The sequence below is a fragment of the Littorina saxatilis genome, linkage group LG8 (genome assembly GCF_037325665.1).
Source record: "Littorina saxatilis isolate snail1 linkage group LG8, US_GU_Lsax_2.0, whole genome shotgun sequence".
Lineage (NCBI taxonomy): Eukaryota > Metazoa > Mollusca > Gastropoda > Littorinimorpha > Littorinidae > Littorina > Littorina saxatilis.
The window spans coordinates 37,567,383-37,587,382 of record NC_090252.1 but is presented as its reverse complement, the minus strand read 5'-3'; the positions used below and the strand labels follow the sequence as shown (position 1 = coordinate 37,587,382).

The 20,000-nt window shown below is 45.1% G+C and overlaps 1 protein-coding gene and 1 long non-coding RNA gene across 2 annotated transcripts in view; one reads left to right on the top strand and one right to left on the bottom strand.

The window, feature by feature from the left end:
- LOC138973448 (uncharacterized) overlaps positions 1 to 2,268 on the bottom strand; it is a 3,553-nt gene extending 1,285 nt beyond the window's left edge. The window contains exons 1-2 of the long non-coding RNA XR_011458023.1: positions 1,602 to 2,268; positions 1 to 424 (exon numbers count right to left, since the gene is read on the bottom strand). The exon at positions 1 to 424 is cut by the window's left edge and continues 1,285 nt beyond it. This is a non-coding gene — a long non-coding RNA (uncharacterized lncRNA). The remainder of the gene's footprint in view (positions 425 to 1,601) is intronic.
- The window catches only part of LOC138973447 (uncharacterized), a 156,037-nt gene that overhangs the window by 129,907 nt on the left and 6,130 nt on the right, over positions 1 to 20,000 (top strand). The window contains exons 80-93 of the mRNA XM_070346168.1: positions 2,676 to 2,772; positions 3,285 to 3,401; positions 3,904 to 4,099; positions 5,205 to 5,314; positions 6,846 to 7,097; positions 7,550 to 7,878; positions 8,304 to 8,484; positions 9,165 to 9,443; positions 9,924 to 10,195; positions 11,432 to 11,579; positions 12,336 to 12,441; positions 13,454 to 13,736; positions 17,415 to 17,616; positions 18,113 to 18,318. Of these exons, the coding sequence (XP_070202269.1) occupies positions 2,676 to 2,772; positions 3,285 to 3,401; positions 3,904 to 4,099; positions 5,205 to 5,314; positions 6,846 to 7,097; positions 7,550 to 7,878; positions 8,304 to 8,484; positions 9,165 to 9,443; positions 9,924 to 10,195; positions 11,432 to 11,579; positions 12,336 to 12,441; positions 13,454 to 13,736; positions 17,415 to 17,616; positions 18,113 to 18,318 (2,778 nt within the window). The remainder of the gene's footprint in view (positions 1 to 2,675; positions 2,773 to 3,284; positions 3,402 to 3,903; positions 4,100 to 5,204; positions 5,315 to 6,845; positions 7,098 to 7,549; positions 7,879 to 8,303; positions 8,485 to 9,164; positions 9,444 to 9,923; positions 10,196 to 11,431; positions 11,580 to 12,335; positions 12,442 to 13,453; positions 13,737 to 17,414; positions 17,617 to 18,112; positions 18,319 to 20,000) is intronic.

Here is a 20,000-nt window from a genome sequence, read left to right as displayed (position 1 = left end):
GCGTTGCAAACACCGGGAGAAGAGTAAACAACTGCAGACTTGAATGGACACTCATATGCACTCCAGATGCAGGGCCTGTGCAAATCCTTGGGCTGATGCATCACCTTCTTTCATAATCAGACTGCTATCAGACAAGCATTCAGTACAGGATATAAACCTTTCAGCAATAGATTGAGCTGATCAATGTTGACAAAAGCCCAACACATGTCAGCGGAGTGACGTTGCACAGTACCAGTATCCATATCTGCTTGTGATGGGTCAGAAGATGGCAAAGTATCTGTATCTTCTTATGGTTGGTCAGAAGATGGCAAAGCTGATGTTTCTGCTGTGGAAGAGGGTAGTTCCGGTTTAGCAAACTTTTCCATCAGGTCAATCTTTCTCCTCGCTGCCACCACAGGAGGACTGGCTCTCCCCTTGCTCCAACCTAATAAATACACAAACACTGATTTAATATTTGATACAACTGTCCATGGTTTTTGTTTGTAATAAGCTGCAAATTTTAAGACTCAATATAAACGTCAACAAGTGCTTGTACTTTATTTTGCAAATGACCATGTTACATGGGGTGTACCTCAACTTTTTGGCTAGGCTGGTAAATCAGAAATCCCAATCAGCCCCCAACCACTGAACCAGGCGGGTTTTCTTACAACCACCTCAGCGGCTCGTACCCACATATGTCGGTTGACGAACACACACACACACACACACACACACACACAAAAGACATTCATTAATTGGCCCCTATCACAAAATGTACATGTCAAGTTTACTATGGGATTTGAGTAACCACACAATCACATACACACAGGAACTAATACTGAAACTAGCTGAATTATTTTCTTTCTTTCTTTCTTTCTTTTCATATTTTTCTTTTAAAATTAATTTATTTCATCACACTTGCTATGTATTTGCTTGTTTCTTGTCTGTTGTCTGTTTTGTGTGTGTGTGTGTGTGTGTTCTGTGTGTGTGTGTATACATTTTCAGATTTCCTAAACCTAGCACTGTTTGCAGGTGATCTTTATGCTTTTGATTCATGAGTTGCATCCCCAGTCCTTTAGTTTAACTCTTTTTTTTTCTTTGGTGAAGTAAATTGGATCTATTTTTTTTATTTCTTAGTTAATGGAAAAGATTTGACAACAATATTGCTGTCAATGATAGGTTGGTCAGCCATGCTGGTGTAAACCAATCCTTTAGAATTAGAGAACGCTCTCTAGTAGGGTACTTATTTTCCTACGGTCAATGACCAGAAACAGAAACTGTGTCAGTCGTACATCGCTCAGATGCTGCTTCTCAGTTTGACCCCAGACAAAGAATACTGATGACATGTTACACCATAGTAAGCTCTCAAGGACTGGCCAGCGAAGAACAATAAAATAGGGGTTGTGAAGACGATATCACAGAGATGATCGAGGGAGGGAGGGGGGGGGGGGTGTGCGGCGGCGGCATGGTCAGTAAATTGGATCAAGAAACCCGCAAAATACTTCAGACACAAACTGTTTATCATTTACCTGCAAACCCTAACACATTCTTACAACAACAACAACATAACGATGTGCAATAACAAACAAACAAGATCGAAAAGAGAAAGAAGCAAAACCCACCTCGTCGAGTCAAGAATCTTAGAATGTCGTCTGCTCAAATACGATCATGTTGGTTCATTTCGGAGTGTTGTTACTTCCTTCTACTGTTCGCTGCTGCTGGTTCATCTTTCTCTGATATTTCTTGCCACTTTGCCGAACATTTCCAATGTTAGGGTTGTTCTCCGCAGCTCAAAACTTTGAAAAATGCTGCTGAATCGGTGAAAACGTCATGGATTTGTTGACACCGGGGGACTGATAAGTTGTCTACTGCGCTTGCGCCAAATGCCTTTGACCTACATATATTTGCATATATTAATTCCGGGGTTTCGGTTGGAACGGATTCTCTCTCTTTGTGCCTATGTCAACGGAAATTCCCCAACGGTGATGACGTCATCTTGAAGAACGGAAATTTCCACACAGTTTGAACAGCGAAGGGTCATGTCATGTGCGCACATTTACCAGCACGGAGTATCCAAAGTTGACCATTTTTTCGATTTTTTTGATAAAACACAGACAAAAACAACAAAACATCGGTTTGAAAATGGTTTTATTTACATGAATACATGTCTAAAATGACAAAAGCAGATTATTGAATGCATTCCAGGATGTTCAAAGGTGTGAAAAATGCAACAACCCCAAAAAGGTGTATGAGACCAAAAATAACTCATTTTGCCTACCCGGTCTGCCCTTAAACAATGTATTCAACAAAAACTCTAACTAAAAACGTTGGGAAAACAACTGTTTTGAAAGCTGGGGATGTCATACGCAAAACGCACAGATGAGGCACACTGCATGTTTTCACAGAAAGAATACATAGTTAGGGTTGGCGGAACCGAGTCACGTGAGTTGATCATCTGCGTTCATTGGCCGACAACCAAAACGTGTTATCAGATTTTACAGCATGCTCACCAATATCGTACGCAGAAGAAGAAGACAGCATGCTCCAAAACCAAAAACACAAAGCAGAAACACGAAACTAAGTTTTTCAAAACGCATTTTGAGGGATGTCACACTCCAAACACGCTGTTTGTTTTGCGATAAAAACACTGTTTGTGTTTTGTGTCTGACATGGCCTTTATACTTGTGTGTTTGCAGGGTTATGAAGAAGAGGAGAGTGTGAGTGAGGCAAAGAAACCACCACCGCGACCAGGGAGTCTCACGTCACAAATGTCCATAACGGAGCCTGCTGCTGGTATGTCACATTGAACTGTTTGCTATCTTTGTTTGTTTGTTTTGTTTTTTCTGGGATTTTTTCTGTGTGCTTTCTGACGGGTTGCTTGCTTGGTTTGGTTGTTTAGGTGTGGGTGTGTGTGTGTGTGTGTGTGTGTGTGTGTGTGTGTGTGTGTGTGTGTGTGTGTGTGTGTGTGTGTGTGTGTGTGTGTGTGTGTGTGTGTGTGTGTGTGTGTGTGTGTGTGTGCATGCGTATGTGCGTGCGTGTGTGTGAGAAGAGGGTAAGAGGTGTTGAATGGAGAGAGAGAGAGGGAGAAGCAGAGATGTAGTGTGTGTGTGTGTGTGTGTGTGTGTGTGTGTGTGTGTGTGTGTGTGTGTGTGTGTGTGTGTGTGATGGCACAAGAATAAACAGAGAGAAGAAAGAACAATTGAAAGCATCAGGGAATATATGTAACAGCACAACATAACAGAGAACAGAAAAATTGAAAGTATCAGGGAATGTTCTATATATGAAACTGTGTTTGAATTTGACAGGGGATAACGGAGAAAAGAAAGCAGAGCCGGAAGCCAAGAAATCCGAGCCAGAAGGGGGCGCCACCCCTGCTGCAGAAGAGGAGAGCACTCAGCAGCTACAGCCTGAAGGAACTGAAGGTGAGAAGAATTAGTATTGACGTAGAATTAAACCGTAGCTGTGTGTGTGCGTGAGCATGTGCGTGCATGTGTGTGTTTGCGAGTGTGTGTGTGTGTGTGTGTGTGTGTGTGTGTGTGTGTGTGTGTGTGTGTGTGTGTGTGCATGAGCAAGTGGGTTTGTGTGTTTGCGGGCGTGTGTGTATGTGTGTGTACCTCTCTCTCTCTCTCTCTCTCTCTCTCTCTCTCTCTCTCTCTCTCTCTCTCTCTCTCTCTCTCTCTCTCTCTCTCTCTCTCTCTCTCTCTCTCTCTCTCTCTCTCTCTCTCTCTCTCTCTGCGTGCGTGCGTGTGTATGTGTGAAAGAAGAGAGAGAGAAAGAGATTTGTATGCGTTTGGGCATGTGTGGGCGTGTGTGTGTGTGTGTGTGTGTGAACATTTGTTTGTTGGTTCGTTCATTCATTCTTTCATTCTTTTATCTATATATTCATTCATTTATTTATTCTTGTTCTCATACATGTGTCTGCAGTGGAAAGCACAAGCGCCAGCACAGGAGCTGCCCACAAGCTGATCCACGGTTCCGACTCTGAGGAGCTGCCGCCTGTGGAACTTCCAGACACTGTGCAGCTTCCATCACCAGATGTGGAATATTCCAGTCTGCCCATCCCTCGTATCAAGCAGCTCATGGATTCCGTCATGACTCTGGCTTTCCACAGAGTCAAACAGTAAGTGAAGAAGTTTTCCCTAATCTTTAAACCATGTGACTTCAGAGGACGACAGAAACTCATATTTAGGCAGTTGGCCAAGACTGCTTGTGTTGGCACATTCTGCCATGAAAAATCAGAAGAATTCTAACTAAAACAGATTGATAAATAAAAGTTATTTAATTGTTCATTCTTTAACTTAAGACTCTCAAGATATGTGTCAAATTTCACTCAGTGTAACCCCCCTTTTAAGGCTCCCCCAATTTAAGATTCCCTCCCTTTTAAGACTCAAGCGTTCTTCTGAGATTTTTTTTCATAACCCCTGTAAATATACCCCAAAGGGATCGATACATAAATGTTATTTGTATTTTTGACCAAAATATTATATTTGCCACAGATCTCGACAATCCTTCATCACCTCAACCCATAGCGCTGTCTGGAAGAACAATGACTGTCTTGATCTGTGTAAAATGTCACATTTTGGTCTTCTTCTTCTGCGTTCGACGAGACACAATCATTTGTCGTAGTAAGCATAGACATCCGGTCTGCTCCCCGCCTAATGGCCGATGTCTTCCGTCTTCGGGGGACTACGTGGGTTTAAATTTGGAGTGGTCCTTCTCCTAGAGGAGTTTCCTTGCAGGGATAGTGAGCCTCCTCTGCCCTCGTTTTAATTTTGGAGTGATCTTCTCCTAGGACAGCTGCCTTCCAGGGTTGACGAGCCTGTCCTGCCCGGCTATTTAACCCATAGTTGGGGGTTGGTTCGTGGGCACCAGGGCGTATCCACACGCCGGTGGGCCTGCATGCCACACGTCTAGGGGCCAACCTCCTCCGAGTCCTTGTAGTTCAGCCTGGGGCCTTTCGGTACCCAGTTCACGCCTGTCGCCACGATGGAGGCACTACAAAGGGCTTGCTGTGGAGAGGTTATGTACTGGCAGGAGAGACTGACGCAAGCTGCTCTCTTTTCGCGTTGTCCTGAAAAGGACGGTGCTAGCCAGCGGTGAGGGCTGAAAGCGAGAGGTGACAAGCACAAAACACTTCGCCAACACACTAGACACATCACACAACCATTTGACAGGCACATTTTGGTCAAAATACAAATAACACATCATCTTTTGTGTGTGTTGAGGAGCCTGTTGGAGGAGGATCACCTGTTGTTCAGAACATTGCTGTGTCTCAACATTCAGCTGGAGGCTGGGGAAGACTTCTCAGCAGAGGAAATGTCTCTCTTCCTGCAAGGTTGGTGGCTTGGAAACAATCACTTGAGTTGCTGCTTGATTGTGTCCGTCTTCTTTTGAAATTGTGTGTTTTAAATCAAGCACATAAGCCTCGAATTAATTGTGCAACGTTTACTTTGCGATGCTGGCTGCACAAAGCTTTGGCACTGAGTTTTCGGTGAAAAGAATCTGCAAAGTCTGCGCAAAGCCGACTTTGGTCTCAATAAAGGACCACCTTTAACACTATTGTGACTAGCATTGCCACGGCGTTAACGTCCTGCCTGCAGCCCAAGCTTGCCACGAAGAAACTTCCCAAAAAACAGTAACTGTAAAGAAATCTGTCTAGCAAGCTTGAATTAAGTCCAATCACCACCAAATGTTGTGTACTAATTAAAAAATGGATGCCCAGTTCAGTCGTGCTATTTATAAGTTTGTCACGCGATTTGTTTTAGCAAAGGGGGGGTGAAAGGGGGATAATTTGTGTTTTTTAACTTTTTTTGTGTGTGTTTTCTTTTCCACTGCTTTTTTAAAAGTTATTTTTTAACAGAAAGTATTATAAATAATTTTATAACCAAACAAGGTGTAAAACCTATGAATTAGCTGAAATATTGTTAAAATTCTACACAGAAATAAGGAGACAGTACAAAGAAAAAAACAAGCAAATACCGCATTCACTCACAGCATCCTGAGTCAAATGAAACAAAACTGTGACACTCACCAAATGATGTCTAGGTAATCCATATTGAATATAAGTCACATTTTCACAACAAAGTCCCAATTAACTGTACACCTATGAACATTTCCAAAAGGATTAGGCTCCAGCCATCCATTGTTATCAGTGCTGCCACGCCCCCCTTGCAACTACACATTCGAAGATTCATGCAGTACCACCCTAACACGTGTAGTTTGCCGACTCATACTAGCAGCAACAACAAGACTGTTTCTTCCTCAATATCACTGCTATTATCGCTTTCTTGAGGCGAAAACAACACGTCGGAATCATGATCTACAGGGTCCTCAAGATCCAACATCCGGAGAATCTCCTCCCGTGACAAGGCTCGCCTTCGATTCATTTTTTTTCTCGAAAAAAACGCACAAACCAGGCTAATTTTACATATGGCGGAAGGGCACACCAAGTGTGTCAAGAGAAACAACTCAATTTACTGCAAGCTTCAAAAACCGGGAAGCAATCACGAGTCGTGTACCTTGTATGTCTAATACTAAAATAGTCACTTCCCGTCCGTGGGCGTTGCAGCGCTATTACTAATATAGTCACCTCCCGTCGCGAAAGTGTTAAAGTGGAAATAACTGACAAAGTGTAGAATGTATAGCTGACTCGTAGAGGTTCACTTGGTGATAAACAGGCATTCACGAATACAAATGCACAAACAAAATGTTGTTCATAGTCGATGGGATGACCTGTGCATACATTGATGTTTCATGAAAGAAATGTACCTAATCAAGATTGTGCTTTGTCAAATTGCATCGCATCATATCGTATTATAGACTAAATATTGTATTTTCATGTACGTCAACCATTTCTATTCCCACAGGAAACCCAGGCCTAGGAATGCAGCTCACCCTGTCAGACTTTGACAGCAAGGACTCACCGCCAGCATGGCTGTCCAAGGATAAGTGGGAGGACATCCTAGCGCTGTCCGTGCTCCCTGGTCCCATGGACTCGCTGTGCGTCAGCTTTGCCTCTGCCTCCGACGCGTGGCACCAGTGGTTCAAATCCCCCTACCCGGAGCAAGAGTCTTTGCCGCTAGCGGAGAGTGAAGCCATCAAGGCACAGGAAAATCAAGGTGGGAACATTGTAGTTTTGGATGTTAAAGCACATTGAGGTGAATTAAAGTCGACAAGAAGACACAAGGGCTAATTAATAAGAAGAGCAGGGTAATGTTAAACTTTGTGTAAAAAGGTCTGTGCTGTTGGTAGAGATACTGCAAAACAATTCTGAAGGAAAGGTGTATGAAGTTATTTCAAAGTTCAGTTGAGCAGATCAGGCTTTTCAGATGCTACTGAAATTGCATATTAGTTCAAAATTTGTGAGGTCTTTTAAATTCAAATAATTGATAGATTTGTTCCTACCAACCTTACCAATAATACTAATGTACTGACCATCAAGACCAGTTATTTTGCTTCACTGAGGCATCAAGACTTTGTCAGCTCTGTATTAAACTCTTCACGAAAGAGACATGTGCAGTCCGCGTAGTGTTGTCTGAAAATGTATTTTCCTCATCTACATTTTGTTCAGCCCCTGAATTAACGCGCGGGACCAGCCGTCAAGCCATCGCCGGCATGCCAGACCTCGGCCCGCTCAATGACTTCCATCAGCTTCTCATTCTGCGAATGCTGCGCCCAGACCGCCTGCCCACCGCGCTCGCCCGCTACACGGACAAACACCTGAACCTTAACGACCCCCTGGAGGACAGCATGAACATCGCAGAGGTGTTACTTGACGCTCGTTCTCACCTGGGGGTGTTACTGTTGCTGCCCACGTCGGCCTCCAGTCCGGCCATGGTGCCAGAGTCTCGTCTCAAGCTGACCAGAAACCCTGTGGATGTGTTGTGTGCTGTGGCTAAGGTTGGTGATTGTGATGGATTGATGGATGGGATTGATGGATGAATGGATAGCCAAGGTTGGTGATTATGATAGATGGATGGATTGATATATTGCCAAGGTTGGTGATTATGATAGATGGATGGGTTGGTGGATGGATTGATATATTGCCAAGGTTGGTGATTATGGTTGATTGATGGATATATGGTGGATGGAGTGATGGACGGGTGGATGGATGGATTGATTAATTAATTGCCAAGATTTGTGGTTATGATAGATTGATTGATTGTCATTTTTTTCTTCTTCGGCGTTCCAGGATTGATTGCCAAGGTTGGTGATTATGGTTGATAGATGGATTGATTGATTGATTGCCAAGGTTGCAGTCTGTGAACATCAAAGTCATTGATGGTGATTCCACAGTATTTATACACTGTTGCTTTCTGTTACAGTCAGTGAACATCACCGTGGAGCGCGTGATGGTCGGTGACGGCAGCGAGTACGCTGTGGAAGAGGCGCTGCACCAGGCCGACAAGAACGACACCTGGCTGGTGGTGGAGGGGCTGCACCTGGCCCCACCTGAGTTCTTCCCCACCTTGAGGCAACACCTGCAGAGAATACATAAAAGTCGAGGTGTGTGTGTGTGTGTGTGAAGTTTTTTTGTGTGTGTATGAAGTTTGTTTTTTGGGGTGTTTTTTTGTTGTTGGAGGGGGGGGGGGGGGTAGTTTGGAGGTGGAGGGGGAGTTGTGGATTTAATGCGTTTCTGAGAATAAACAAAAGTCAAGGTGTGTGTGTGTGTGTGTGTGTGTGTGTGTGTGTGATTGTTTTTTTTTTTTTAAATGTTTTTTTTTTTTTAAATGTTTTTTTTTTTTTTGGGGGGGGGGGGGGGGGTTGGAGGTGAAGGTGTAAGTTGTGTATGAGTGGTTTTAATTTTTAATTTGTGTCCGAGTTCCTCCTCACCTTGCAACAACACTTGGAGAGAATACCCAAAAGGTGTGTGTGAAGTTTTGGGGAGGGATAAATGGAGGGGGAGGGGGGTGTAATGTGTGCACATCTGTGTGTGTGTGTGTTTCAGTAAGACTGTGTCACTGCAAATGTGTTTGTGCAGCTTTCCTGCCCTGTTTGTGTCTCCCTCCCTCCCTTTGTCTTGCACGCACAAACACACATACTCACATGAACACACACACACACACACACAACCCCCCCCACCACACACACACCCCACCCCCACACACAAACACACAACCCCTTCCCACACACAACCCCTCCCCCCTCCTCAAAACTCAAATTACATTCTTCTCTCCCCTCCGCAGCTAACATGACGGAGGAGCAGCACGACTCGAGCCGCTTCTGTGTGTGGATGACGTGCAAGACGGAGAGCGACGTTCCGGACCATCTCATTCACCGCCTCCACAAAGTGTCATGGAACCATGTTCTGTCCATGGCCAAGCCCCACCCTGCAGAGGCTTCTGGTAGCTCCCAGCAGAAACCAGCAGACTCCGGTTCGCAGAAAGCCGGTGTCGAGACGCAATTGCAGAAGTCTGCAGGCGCTATGGCCAGTTATGTCACACCTCAGAAATACCTGCGTGAAGGTTAGTCACTAATAGTGTGTGTGATTGTGTGTACGTGCACATGTGTGTGTGTGTGGTTGTGTGTGTATTTGTGTGTGTGAGGAAAGAGAGAGCCAGACGGCCTGACAGAGAATGCAAGAGAGCGCGTAAGAAATAATGCGTGTGAAAGAAAATGATGTAATATCAATCGTAAATACACTGTACATCACGTGCCATCATTCTTAACTTATCCTCACCATCCTGATTAAGTCAGTGACTGTTTGACGAAAATTGGATAAAGAACTTACCTAAACTGGTTGCTGTTGTGTTTTATTTTGTTGTTGAAGGTTAGTATGTGGATGAAGTGGATTGAGAAACTGCGGATAAAAATAGAAAAAAACTCTTTCAAAGTTTAGGCAGCCGCAGCAGTCTTGAACTCACAACCTTCCGATTAGGAGGCCTATGTCTTATCCACTACGCCACTGCACTCGTCTATTTACATTCCAATTTGTGTTTGTGCAGCCATCATCACGGCTTTGCGCCAGGTCCCCTTGGAGGTGTGGGAGGAGATCAAGACAGAGTCGGCGCTCATGAAGGGCCTGTCCTTCGCCATGGTGGTCATCCAGGGCTGTCTGGTTGCTAGGCAACTGTTTGGCAGCGCCGGGCTGACGCGCTGGTACCCCATCGGCTCGGTGCAGGTGGTCAACGCCATCTGGTTCCTGGTGGGGCGCCCGCTGCTGACCATCGACGGGTCGGAGCCGGGCCTGGATGACCTGTGCCACTGTGTCAGCCAGGTGAGAGTGGTTCATGTGTGACCCAGTAGTCCCCCCTGTTGTTGTTTATTTGCTTGTTATTTTAGTGTAGTGAGAAGAGCATCCATGTACTGATTTGCAAACATGTACAGCTGCTGTATGGGTCTGTGTTAGCCAGGTGAGAGTGATACAGTGGACACTCCCCCCCCCCCCCCCCCACCCTCCCATCATTTAAGACTTTCAAAAATCAGATAAAATCAGGTCTTAAAAAGGAGGGAGTCTTAAAATAGAGGTGGGCGGGGATGTAGCTCAGTCGGTAGCGCGCTGGATTTGTATCCAGTTGGCCGCTGTCAGCGTGAGTTCGTCCCCACGTTCGGCGAGAGATTTATTTCTCAGAGTCAACTTTGTGTGCAGACTCTCCTCGGTGTCCGTACACCCCCCGTGTGTACACGCAAGGACAAGACCAAGTGCGCACGAAAAAGATCCTGTAATCCATGTCAGAGTTCGGTGGGTTATAGAAACACGAAAATACCCAGCATGCTTCCTCCGAAAACGGCGTATGGCTGCCTAAATGGCGGGGTAAAAGACGGTCATACACGTAAAATTCCACTCGTGCAAAAAACACGAGTGTACGTGGGAGTTTCAGCCCACGAACGCAGAAGAAGAAGAAAAAAATAGAGGTATATATACAGAGGCCATGAACAGAAAATCTGACAAAGCAAGGTCTTAAAAGGGGGGTTCCACTGTACTTCCCCTTTCACAGGAGCTGCTCTGCAGTGATGGAGTTGTCTGTCGGCCTTGATCGTGAGCTTTTGATATTAGCTCTATGTTTCTTGTACGTCGGTAGACTGCACACTGACGGATGTGAGGAGCTGTTTGTGTTAGTGTCTGGCTGCTGTTGTCTCCTGGTGTGCTCTTGCAAATGTTGGAGTTCAGCAAAAACAGATCTTTATAGGGCTACAGTGAAACCCCCCTTTTAAGACCCCCCCAATTTAAGACTCCCTCCCTTTTAAGACTCCCCAATTTAAGACTCCCTCCCTTTTAAGACTCCCCAATTTAAGACTCCCTCCCTTTTAAGACTCCCCAATTTAAGACTTCCTCCCTTTTAAGACCCTCTTTTCTAAGATTGAGAGTTGTTGTGATTTCCACCAATCAGACGGCCTTGTTCCCACCCACTGTTTTGCTTCATGCACCCCAGCCCTGATTATTTCTGTTAGCAACTGAAAACAGTTTACTGACAGGATCATCTCTGTAACTTTCGCTTCTTCTCCAACACAGCTGCTGTATGGCTCCATGGTAACCAATGAGTCGGACGCTCGCTACATCACAGCGCTGACCCGCGAAGTCCTGGAAGCAGTGTACCGTGACCCGTCGGCCGAGATCCTGCTAGGCACCGAGCTCATCCCTACCCCTCCTGCTGAGATCGGTGAGTGGAGAGAGAAACAGACAGACAGACACCAGACACCAGACAGTCACCAGACAGACAGACAGACAGACAGACAGACAAACAAACAGACAGACACCATGACAGACAGACAACAGACAGACAGACAAACAGACAGACAGAAAGACATGAGACAGACAGACAAACAGACAGACCGTCGAACAGACAAAACATTGAGACATCGCCACCCCTCCCGCTGAAATCTGTAAGTGGAGAGAGAAAGAGATAGACAGACAGACAGACAGACAGACAGACAGACAAACAGACAGACAGACCGTCTAACAGACAAAATATAGAGACATCACCACCCCTCCTGCTAAAATCTGTAAGTGGAGAGAGAAAGAGATAGACAGACAGACAGACAAGACAGACAGACAGAACATAGATACATCCCAACCCCTCCTGCTGAGATCGGTGAGTGGAGATAGAAAGAGATAGACAGAAAGACAGACAAAACATAGACACAGACCGAAGAACAATATTAGTAGCTGTGTGTGAGAGAAAGAGATGGACAGGCAGTGAGCGAAAGAGTGAGGTTATACCTATCATGACAATACACTGTATATCACATGCCTTTATTCCTTACTTTCTACCATCCTGAAGAAGGCAGCGACAAGCTGTCGAAATATTGATTAAGAATGTACCAAACCTGGTTATTGTTGCGTTCTCTTTTTGTTTGAGTTCCTACTCTTCAGTTCAAAAAGGCGAACAGAGACTGTACAACCATATCTGTTGCAGAGCCCATTGAGTATGCCGACTGGTTTGAGAAAGTAGCGCCAGAAGATATGACTCTGGGAGCCCTGCAGCTGCACACCAGCATCGAGCAACAAGCCAACGATGCCAGGTACAGGCTCTCCTAAATTAATCTGAACAAAAAAAGGAAGTACTAAGCACTCTTAATGCATACGAGTATGTGAGAGTTATACAGAACCAATCTCCTGGCACCTGAGATGATAAGCATTGAAATTGTGTTTGCTTAACGCCCAGCCGACCACGAAGGGCCATATCAGGGCGGTGCTGCTTTGACATATAATGTGCGCCACACACAAGACAGAAGTCGCAGCACAGGCTTCATGTCACACCCAGTCACATTATTCTGACACCGGACCAACCAGTCCTAGCACTAACCCCATAATGCCAGACGCCAGGCGGAGCAGCCACTAGATTGCCAATTTTAAAGTCTTAGGTATGACCCGGCCGGGGTTCGAACCCACGACCTCCCGATTACAGGGCGGACGCCTTACCACTAGGCCAACCGTGCCGGTTAGCATTGAAATGAACAATTAGCTACTTTCATCCTCATTCAGAGACCTTTCTTCCCTTTGTTTCTTAGATCTTGGAATAGCGCTCTGCCTCATTTGTTTAAGGCCAACAAAAAAAAAGTTGTATGTTTCTGGTCACCCGACCCTACCTAGTTTTTTCCCGCCGACCCTAGACTTTTTTATTGCATTTGTAAAAAAAAAGAGAAAAAAAAGCGTCAAAACGAAAGTAACAGACAGCAGACGACACAAGGGGGATAACCCCGCATCCCTTTCGTCATTTGTTTTGTAATGTGTTGTCTTTTTCTTTGTATAGTAAGTCCAGTCTTTTTGCGTCACTGTATAGTTATTTTCTACCCTGACCACAAAAACAAAACAAAAATAAAACAAAAAAATCCCTACCTACCTACCCTATTTTTTGTAGCCATGTTACCAGAAACAAACAACTTTTTTTTTGGCCTAAGATAGATATGATGTCCTCCTTACATAATATTCAGTGTCGCTGTAGTGTAGCATGTGCATTTTGCTTGTTTTGGTTTCATTTGTAAAGAATTCACACAAAACAAAATTTTATTCAACGCGACCTTCATTTTCCAGTGCTCACCGTTTCATCAAGAAGATGTTCCGCATGCATGAGACGCAGAACCTGGAGACCGGAGACATCCTTCCTCCCGCCAGAGGCCCGTCCATTGACCTTGACAAGCTTCGCTCCGCCCTTGACATCTGTCTGGAGAAGCTTCCCATCATGCTAGAGCTGGGTCAGGTTCCACAACTCCTGACGCAGAAGTTCAACTTTCCCTACCACCGTCCATCTATCATCAGCATGAGTTCTGCGGCTAGTGATCTGATGCCGGAGAGTATCGGATACGTCTTGCTTCAGGTAAAAGGACTGTACGTGTGTGTTGTATGCTAGTACAGTGTGACAGCAGAGACATAGATAGAAGAGATGCGAAGCGCTGTCTTCCCGCTTGCGTTATCTTCGCCTACGGCAGGGGCAAGTAATCCTCCCACTGGCGCCAAGCTCGCGTTATCTTCGCCTACGGCAGGGGCAAGTAATCCTCCCACTGGCGCCAAGTGTTGTGTTTTTAAAGAGTTATAACTGTTTCATAGAAAATCATAGATAATAAAACATGCAAATTGTTAATTATTTGCACTCAAGAGAAACAGAAAATCACAACAAGAAGATTATTGCATCATTTGGTGATTAGAAGATGAATCCTAAAGTAAGCAATTTCGCTCATTTCTCCTTAAAAACTTTTTATCCACACGCCAGTGTAAGTGCGAGAACCACTTGAGTGAGACTTAAAAGCATCAAATTTAATTACAGCGCGTCAAAAATTATACAAACAGATTAATGTATACACCAGTAATGCATTTGCCAGTTAAGGGAAAGCAAAGTTGCGCACAAAAGAAAATATTAGCTCCCAAACATTGCCTCCACGCACAATGGACTTAGAAACAATGGCCGCAAGAACCGAAGGAACCGTTTTTGACTCACTTCGGGAACCCAATCCTCTCAAATGCGTTCGTGTGCACACTATTGAAGCTACAGAATATGAATCAAGTTTACTTACCACTGATATCTCTCGTCTGAAGCTGGATATATCCAAAGAAATATGACAGAAAAGCACTTCAAATCGGTGTCAGAGAGCAAGCAAACAACAACGTACGGGATGATGGCTAACAATCGCGCGAGGTTCAGCTGACCGAGCGCCGCGGTAATCCAAGAGTTCACGCGAGCGGCCCTCGCTTCGCATCTCTGTATGTATGTCTCTGCTGACAGGAACACTCCTCCTTTTAAGACCTTCAAACATGTATGAAAATCAGGTCTTAATTGGGAGGGTGTCTTAAAATGGAGGTACATTTCCAGAGGCTATAAATAGATCATCTGAAAAAAGACAGTCTTATATTTTGTTTGTTTGTTTGTTCGTTCATGGGGTGAAACTCCCACGGCTTTTACGTGTATGACCGTTTTTACCCCGCCATTTAGGCAGCCATACGCCGCTTTCGGAGGAAGCATGCTGGGTATTTTCGTGTTTCTATAACCCACCGAACTCTGACATGGATTACAGGATCTTTTTCGTGCGCACTTGGTCTTGTGCTTGCGTGTACACACGGGGGGTGTTCGGACACCGAGGAGAGTCTGCACACAAAGTTGACTCTGAGAAATAAATCTCTCGCCGAACGTGGGGACGAACTCACGCTGACAGCGGCCAACTGGATACAAATCCAGGGCGCTACCGACTGAGCTACATCCCCGCCCAGAGGGTCTTATATACTGAAAGGCAAAAGAAACGCAATTGTTGGGTGTAGAACGATAATTAATTTATTAGTCTGTAAAACGGATACAGTTTTCGAAAGAGCTGTCTCAACAGGTTTCGGTATGTTATGTGTCCGTAATGCTCAAACAATGTTCCCTTATCTGGGCCATCAGCAGCAACTGCAACAGGTCATTCAGCCCAGTTCCAATCAGTCAGTATTGAGTATGCCCCCCTCTCGCCTGGTCAACTGCACGACATCTGGCTGGCATTGAGCGGATGAGGCAATTGACGGAGGGGATGTGGACATTGGGCCACACGTCCCTGATGGCCTGCTCCTGGGCTGCAGCGGTTGCGGGCCTTGGCTGCACGTTGTTCAGCTCCTGTTGCAGGGCATCCCAAAAGTGTTCGATAGGGTTGAGATCAGGGCTATAGGCAGGCCACTGCATCACCCTGATGTTGTGATGCTGCAGAAAGTCGGCTGTAAGTCTGGCAGTGTGAGGCCTGGCGTTGTCCTGCTGCAGAGTGAAGTTCCTGTGCTGGTTGAAAAAGGGAACCACAGCTGGCCTCAGCACCTGGTCAATGTAGCGCTCTGCTGTGACGCCATTGCCTCGTCCTGGGCCGATGTTTTGAAAGATGATGGGTCCCAGGACTTCATGCAGGCAGATGCCGCCCCATATCATCACACTAGGGCCTCCCCAGCGATCCCACTCCAAGATGTTGTTGGGAGCATATCTCTGGTTGTCTCGCCTCCAGAATCGGATGCGGCCGTCAGCGTTGCTGACACAAAACCGACTCTCATCTGTGAACAGAATGTTCTGCCACTGTCGCCAGGTCCAGTTCAAGTGCTGCTGTGCGAATTGGTACCTGGCTAGTCTGGCGTGAGCGGTCAGGACAGGTGCTCTCCTGGCGGGACGTCTGCAGTAAAGGCCTCTGTCAACCAGCCGACGTCGAACTGTGCGGGAACTTACTGGCATGTTGCGGTTGCCAGCAACGCCTCTGGCTGTTGCTGCTGCAGTGTGGAACGGATCCCGTACATGCTGTCGATAAATGGAACGATTTTCTCGTTCAGTGGTGACACGTGGTCTTCCACTCCTTGCCAAGTCATTCGTGGACCCAGTTTGCAAATATCGTTGCCAGAGACGGGTGATGGTAGACGGATGGACGCCAAAAGCATTAGCAACCTCATTCTGTGGCGTTCCCAGCGTCAGCTGGCCTATTGCTCTTTCACGGTCAGTGGCGTTCAATCTCGGCATAGCTGGTTTTTGGAATAGGGGAATGCCAGATAGCGTACAATACTGCCATTTATACGGCATGAACAGCGAGTCGTGCTGAGACCAAAAAAATCGGCATTCGGCACTTCCATTGTCTCTGCACGTGCAGCACAACCATTTCATCTTTCTCGCTCTGTGCAGATCTAGCATGGCATCTTTCTCGCTCTGTGCAGATCTAGCATGGCAAGTTCTGCATGTGCCTTTCTCACAGCAGCATCACCAGACACTGCTGAGTCCGACGTGGACCAATTTTAACCATAGGCACATGATAATAAGACATAATCTTGAAAATATCGTTCTGAAAACAAATTGCGTTTCTTTTGCCTTTCAGTATAAAAGAGGAGGTCTTAAATTGGGGTGGGGGGGGGGGGGGTCTTCATATGAGGAGTCAATTGTATCACTGCAGTGGAATGTGCGTCTTCATCCTACACAAACAAGCCACTCATGTTGATGTACTTTCTATGTCCAGGAGTGCCTCTGGATGTTCTACAGTGGAACCCCTGTGTTAAGACCCCTGATTGAACACTCCCTCACTTATCAGACCCTGTTTGCTCACATTTTCTGTTCAAAACCTCTGTAAATTTACCCCCATGTTGAAGACTACCTCTTTTTTAAGACTGTGTTTTCTCAGACTTTCTGTTCAAAACCTCTGTAAATTTACCCCCATGTTGAAGACCACCTCTTTTTTAAGACTGTGTTTTCTCAGACTTTCTGTTCATAACCTCTGTAAATTTACCCCCATGTTGAAGACTACCTCTTTTTTAAGACTGTGTTTTCTCAGACTTTCTGTTCATAACCTCTGTAAATTTACCCCCATGTTGAAGACTACCTCTTTTTTAAGACTGTGTTTTCTCAGACTTTCTGTTCATAACCTCTGTAAATTTACCCCCATGTTGAAGACTACCTCTTTTTTAAGACCTGATTTTTAAAGGTCTTAAAAGGAGGAGGAGATGAACTGTAGCACTGCAGTGCAATGTGCGTTTTCATCCAACACAAACAAGCCACTCAATGTTCATGTACTCACAGGAGTGCCTGTGGATGAACAGCCTGCTGTGTCACGTGCGGCAACAGATCCATGAACTCCAGACAGCCATGGTGGGCGGAGAGGCCGCGTTGCCGCGCCCCTTGTTGCCGGTGGTGTTCAGCGTGCAGGAAGAACTGGTGCCGGTGTCGTGGGTCCACCCCAACGGACAGCCCTGCACCCACTCCCTCACATCGTGGCTGGAAGGTCAGTTGGTTTATCTCTGCGCAAAAAGTTAGAGGCTGAAAGAGCTTTCCCCTCTTTTATGTTGTTCGTTCCGGGTCACTGACCACCAAGCCGGCGATCCAAGTCCAGGGAAGATGACACATCATTATGTATTTTATTATCACAATAGCCAAGGGCCCCTTGTTATTCGCTTATGAAGGAATCGGTTTGATATGAGTGGGTTTTTACATGTATGACAGTTAAACAAATGTGCACGCATCCAATCGTTAAATACTTAAAAGTTACTGATAATGTTGTTGATTGCAATTTGAAATTTTGTTGCAAGGGTCCTTATTGATGGTTAAAAACTTTTTAGATTTTATAGGCAAAATGCTTTGCAAACCCTGTACATTATTCATCTGCATTTAAAACACAAAGCATTGTGGCAATATGGTTCTGAGCTTTACTTCCTGATAAAAGTGCTGTTAAATTTATTAGACAAAATAGCAACAAATGTTTTTTACACCTGTGTCAACAGACCTACTGCTGCGTCACAAGCAGCTCCACGGGTGGGTGAAGCGGCGAATGGTACCCACCTTTGATGAAGACGGTCAGCTGGTGGACCGGTCCATTGCGCGCGGCCGTCTGACGTCCGTGTGGCTCGGTGGACTGGTCAACCCACAGGCCTTAGTCACTGCTGTACAGCAGGAGAAAGCTGTACTGGTCAACAAGAGCACTGAAGAGGTAAAAACGATCTAATAAACAAAGGGAAGTAAGCGGTCTAAATGCATACAACCTGTGTAATAGAGAAAGAAAAAGTTATGTGGAACCTGTCTTCTGGCACCTGAGACAATAACAAACAATGTATCGATTGGACATTGGATTTCCCTTCTTTGAGCCATGTGACGTCAGAGGCCTACAAAACTTCATATTTGGGCGTTTCAGGTTGACCGAAACTTTAAAGGAACTACAAAACACACGTCATGTGTTTGATTGCATGTGTGTGTGCTGTTCAATGTCAAAACAACAACAAAGTCAGTACATGACGTGTGTTTTGTAGTTCCTTTGAAGTTTCGGTCAACCTGACACGCTCAAATATGAAGCTTATGTGTTTGATTTCATGTGTGTGTGTGCTCGTTCAATCGTCAAAACAACAACAAAGTCATAGTACCTGAAAGGAATTCGATCAATACATAAATGTTATTTGCGTTTTTGGCCACCAACATCGAACGCAGAAGAAGAAGAAGAAGAATTTGCGTTTTTGACCAAAATATGACATTTTACACAGATCTTGACAGTCATTGTTCACCTCGACCGCTAGCGCGGTCTCGGAGAACAATGACTGTCTCGATCTGTGTAAAATGTCATATTTTGGTCAAAAACGCAAATAACGTATATTGAAATGAACAAGTGACTTTCATCCTCAAAGTCATTTTCTCTCAGGTAAAAACCATGATTGCTGCATTAACAAAAAAGTTGATGAAAAGATGATGAAAGTTGCTTGTTCATTTCAATGCTTGTAATTATTCTCTCAGGTGTGGAGAGACAGGTTCCGCGTAACTCTCACTTACTCTATTGCACATGTTGTATGCATTTAGACCGCTTACTTCCCTTTGTGGATCAGAAGATGCATTAAAAGGTGTTGCTCGTGTGACAGGGTGTCGCAGTAGACCCCCTTTTACATTAGGCCCCCCAAAAAAATATGTCTGTTTACGGTAACCCGACCGACCCTAGTTTTTAGGCCCGACCCAATCTTTTTTTTGGATCGTCTGAAAAAACACACCAAAAAAAACAAAAAACAACCCGCATCCAAAATAGAGCTGTTTGCGCTCAAACAGCAGACGACAGAAGGGAGGTAAGCTCAAAGTACTGTTAGGAGTAAAGGGTCGTCACTCGTGTTACTTCCTTTCAAAATGGATGCATGTGGTGGTGTTCGCCACCCGCTAGCTGTAAAGCTTGATAAATGTTGTCATGAAAAGGATGGGGTGAAAATTATCAGTACCTATCCAGCGAGTTTTAGTATCATTAACGTTTTTCAACAGGCAAAAACAGGGATTGATGAGAAGAAATGAACTGTGAAACATCATAGAGAGGGGAGAAAAAAAAGAAAAAAAAAAAAATTTGAAAAAAAAAGTCGACCTACCACCCCTATTTTTTCACCCTATGTTACCGTAAACAGACCTATTTTTTTTTGGCCTTAGCTGCTCTGCATTGACAAAGTTGTCTGCCTGCCTTCAGCATGAGCTATTTACAGTAGTAGCTCTACGTTTCTTGTTGGTCAGACAGCTCTCACGTGTCAGATGTAGAGAGCTGTTTGTGATATGGTCTGGCTGCTGCTGTCTCCTGGAATGCTCTTGCAAATGTTTGCGTTTACATTGCAGGTTTTATTGGGCTATTTATTTAGCTCAAACTTACTCCTGTTTGAA